Source organism: Cystoisospora suis (genome assembly GCF_002600585.1).
Source record: "Cystoisospora suis strain Wien I chromosome Unknown contig_5611, whole genome shotgun sequence".
Lineage (NCBI taxonomy): Eukaryota > Apicomplexa > Conoidasida > Eucoccidiorida > Sarcocystidae > Cystoisospora > Cystoisospora suis.
This window is the reverse complement of record NW_027158401.1, coordinates 1-4,485: the sequence shown is the minus strand read 5'-3', so window position 1 is coordinate 4,485 and position 4,485 is coordinate 1. Positions and strand designations below refer to the sequence as shown.

General features: G+C 51.5%; 1 protein-coding gene across 1 annotated transcript; it reads left to right on the top strand.

The window, feature by feature from the left end:
* Position 1: 1 nt before the first annotated feature.
* CSUI_009415 (uncharacterized protein) lies at positions 2–1,737 on the top strand. Its single transcript, XM_068069531.1, has one exon. It carries the CDS (start codon positions 155–157, stop codon positions 857–859), a length of 705 nt encoding a protein of 234 aa, XP_067918493.1. The 5' UTR covers positions 2–154; the 3' UTR covers positions 860–1,737.
* Positions 1,738–4,485: the final 2,748 nt, after the last annotated feature.

Here is a 4,485-nt window from a genome sequence, read left to right as displayed (position 1 = left end):
AGATGAAGACAGAAGAAGAAGAACAGTAGTGACGGCGGGCGAGACGACCGCGACAGTTGGTAGTGGACGGGGGAGTCGATATGATGACGTGCATGTAGAGGGAGGAAGAGGAGATGATGATAGACGGAGACAAAGAACTAGTCGATCTCCCGATATGTACGAACGTAGTATGGGAGGGACAACGGGATACCGAGGTGATCCTGAGGTTGCGCGGTCACGAGGTGGAGGGGGAGATACCAAAGACAAGAGAAGAGGAGAGAAAGANNGTCGAAGAAGAGACAGAGGAGAAGACGATATGGTGGATGAATATCATCATCGCCAACAGCAAGCGACGGGAGGTGACGGTAGAGGACGAAGAAGTCGTTCGAGATCACCAGCGCTTGTAGGATATGGTGGATATCATCATCATCACCACCAACAGCAGCAAGTGTATGTACACCCGAGTGCTAAAGTTACAGGAGGAGGTCAACCTTTAGCAGCGGAAGATATTGACACAGCCCATCATTCTTCCACCTATGGTTCGAATACACGAAGAACTCACCACCGAGGAGACGACGAGAGTGTGTATCACTACAGAGGAGGAGGAGCTGGCACGGTTGGTAGTGGTAGAGAGGAACGAGGAGGTGGGGGGGATGAACGCTATGCTCGTGGAGGCGGTGTGGAAGTCGATGATAGTAGTAAAAGATACGGGACCACGGGGACTACCGCTGTTGCTGCTGCTGGAAGTGGTGGGAGAAGAGACAGAGACGCTCGAGGTGATACGAGTAGGTGGACTGAGGATGCGGATGAGGCGTACATTGATCGTCATCGAGGTTATAGAACGACACGAAAACCGGATGCTGAAGGTTACCGAGCTTAGCGTTCGACAGTGCGTTGTGTGTGTGGTGCTGCGTGTTCTTCTTAGATATGTGTTTTCTTTCCTTCGTTCTTTCCCATAGAGCGAGTCCATGTTGTCATTCTCTCGCAAGACTTTGCAAATCGAGATTCCGTCTCGCCTAGGGAAGAACGAACGATAACACCCGACTGCGGTCGACAGCTTTGTCGCCTTCCTCTTTCTTTTTTGTTCGTTGCTGTGGAACAGGGAGGTACTGAGTTCACTTGTATCCCTCCTCTTCTTCGAGTAGGTCTGCTCAACTATTGATATCGCTCTGCTTACGCCTCGCGTGCTCCAGTTCCTTCTCCTTCGTCAAAGTTCACTCGGCGGGTTACATGGTGTTCGTCTTGGGGCGAGACCATCGAGTGCATGTCGCGCGACAACTTCGCGAATGTCGTTGTGTGGGTGGGTTGCATGTGCAGTATTACATGTATCCGTGTGGTGGGTGTGCCTCTCAAAGCACTAGAAAGACCGAACTGTTTTTACAGGGTGGGCGTGAGTGTTGTATGTATACGTGAGTTTGTGCCGTAGTTTGTAGAAAGACATATGCTGAACTAGCAACAGTCCCAGCGGAGACATGTCGAAAAGACCGCAGAGCATGGGATTTTTTAGCCGGAAAGAATGAAGGTCAATACAAGAATGGAGTCCCTTACTGCGCGGAACGTCTTCTATATCCTTTCTCTTTAGGCACCGTGCTGGATAGTATCTTGCGGTGGGAGGGGAGGATCAACTCGCTTTTCCTCTTTTCCACCAGAAGAGAAGAAAAGGTTCTGGCGTGTGTGTGAATCAAGAGAATCCAGGTGACTGCCGTGACTCAGATAGTAAAAGTTTCACTCGTTTGGGGGGGCGTTCTAACGGGTTCGTCTTGCCACGTTCTGTACGGTGTTTTGCTATTGAACTACCATTTGGAACGCAGAGAGACAAAGAGTCTACGGTGACTCGATATCGTCAACAGACGACGCCTGTACGCTTGTTTGTTCCACACCGCTCAACTACGCTGATCTCTCGTTTTCGGTACTTGACCGCGCATATAGTTCATAAACCTATTCTTGTAGGGACGCGCACATATGTACGATCACGCATTCCGGGCCCGAAGGGCTCCAAGGTGGTAGGCGCAATTGCTGGGACACCCGACGGTCTTCTTCGCGTTCTTCGCCCAAGACCAACTGCCTCGTCGTCTGTGTGTCATGCCTAGTAGGCCCCGGTCTACAGAGTCTCGTAGTGTCAATAGTTGCGCCGCCCTATGGCAAGGTGAGGGAGCGTAGATGGTGTACAGGTTTAGCCATTTGCACAAAGGTCGTGAATGGGATACAGTAGGTCGAGAACGCGACAAAAGGATTGCAACCCATGTGAACAACAGGGGTCTCAAAACGGTACCTGCTTTACTTAAATGTTTTTCTAGGAATCAGTCTCTGGAAAAACACAGTAGACATGTGGAACATCACTGTCCGAACCCTGGCGCGTGTGTGAGAGAACTTAGAATTTCATGAGTCTTTTGACATCGTAACAGGCGTTTCTCTCTGCTTTTTCTCTCATGACCGGTTCCAAAGCCAGATGTCCGGTACGGTCCGGCAGCTGAGGGAAGTAGAAGATCTTCTGTATATTGCGGCAGAATCATTCAGAAGTCACCACACGGCCGAGCTGGGCGGCAGGCGTGCCTAAAGTGGGAAACAGGTACTCGGTTTTGGGTGAGCTCTTTTGCTCGCGTAAAATTCTATAGTGACTTTGCAAAGTCGTGTGTTCTAGTGAAAGGATGGAGTTCTGTGGCCGTTGCATCTTGATCAATATCCACTTGTACGTAGTCGGCCTCGCTGTGTGCAGCTCACACATTGTAGAAGCACGTTCGCCTTAAGGAGCGGCCAGTTCGGCTGGGGCAGTGATGCGCTCCTCAGCGCTACGACTTCCTGAACTCAGACTCAGACACACAAGGGACGAAAGAAACAGCAGGGTACTCTCGTGGAGGGCGCAGGCTGATTTGCGGACATCTCACAAGAGAACACAGCCAGGATATTCAACCAACCACGGCTGACACCGGAGCTACTTTTTAGTTTCCGAGAGCGTTTAAAAAATCCTCTAATGTAAAACCTCACCGTGGTATGAGGGATTGCCTCGCGGTCGACCAAGTGTGACGATCCGTAAATAATTGTACCAACGGCGAAAAGGAAAGTGTGTTTCGAGGTTGTACAGTGGTTTCGCTGCAATGCCCTTGGCAGGGCACTTCCAACAACTCCAACAATCAACGTTTTCTGCTCTAATGTTACCCGTGTACTGTTTGAAACGAGCTCCACAGATACGCCGGCAACCGCCGTCAGCCGGGATAGCTCAGTTGGGAGAGCGTCAGACTGAAGATCTGAAGGTCCCTGGTTCGATCCCGGGTCACGGCACGCCTTCCGGGATAAGCAATGCTGCTTCTGGAGGATAGCTCGAGTGTGGTGCCCGACCTGGCGATAGACCAGGCGCCCGCGGTGTCCACTTCTGTGTCGCAGTATCCGCGCTCTGGGAAGGAAACCAACCGTGTACCCCGAGCTCCCTGACATTACGTTGTAGCTTTTTATCCCAGAACGAAACGTGCTAAGCTCAGTTTATGCATGTTTCTTTTTCTTTGTGGCATTTTCCATTTCACACGACATCAACTTTTTTAGGCGGGTATTTGTTGTCGCGTCAACAAATTTCTAGGTAACTCGCGTTATCTGTTCAACACACCGTCAGGAATTCAGCCACGTACACCTGGCATCTTCCACTCGCGTGGGACCCGTCCCCGTAAGCTAGAAAACCCATCATTACCTATACGCGGCTATCACACCAGTAGACCTTCAGGAGTCCTTCCCGCCGTAGCTTCATAAAAACACGTGTAGACGCCACCTAGAGTATGTAGCATGCTCGTGTGATCGATGCTGTTTCTTCCTAAAGAAATCCATGACTGCCCTCTGCGAATCGACTGTAGTGCAACGGTTGGTGTAAGCTCTGTCTCTTTACAGAGAGGGTGACAAAGAGATCGTGCCCGTTCAAGTTCACAACCAGAGACGGGCTCTTATTGGCACGGATGGCCGAGTGGTCTAAGGCGCCAGACTGAAGTTCTGGTGGACAGTAGTTCGCGTCGGTTCAAATCCCACTTCGTGCAGAAGAGGGCGGTGTTCTTGGGGGAGCTGTGAGCTTCTGACACCGGTTGTTGTTCGTTGATCGCTCTCGCGGGTGCCGATGTGGATTGTCCGTTCTTACTTGGGCGACTGACTGACAGTTGTATGAAATTGAGGATGACGAGTGCAACCTGAGGAAAAACGCGGTTCAAAACTTCTATCGGGGCGCTGCACGGCTACGGGGCACCCCTGCCCACTGTTCTCGCTGTGGTGAGTGCCCCTTCCGCTTCCGACTGTTAGTCTTTGTGCAGCCCAGCTGGGACGGCGTTCACCTTTCTTTTGAATTGACATTCCCGCGAGCACCTGCCTTTTCCGGGACGTCAGCACTACGGACACAAGCTGTTACCCATCATGTCACTGCTGCGCTGGAGAGGTGAGGGGGTGCTGTTGACCGAGCACGGCAAGCAAGGATAGCTGCAACTGTCATAGCGGGACCAGTCTTTAGATTACAGCTCCGCCGGGATAGCTCAGTTG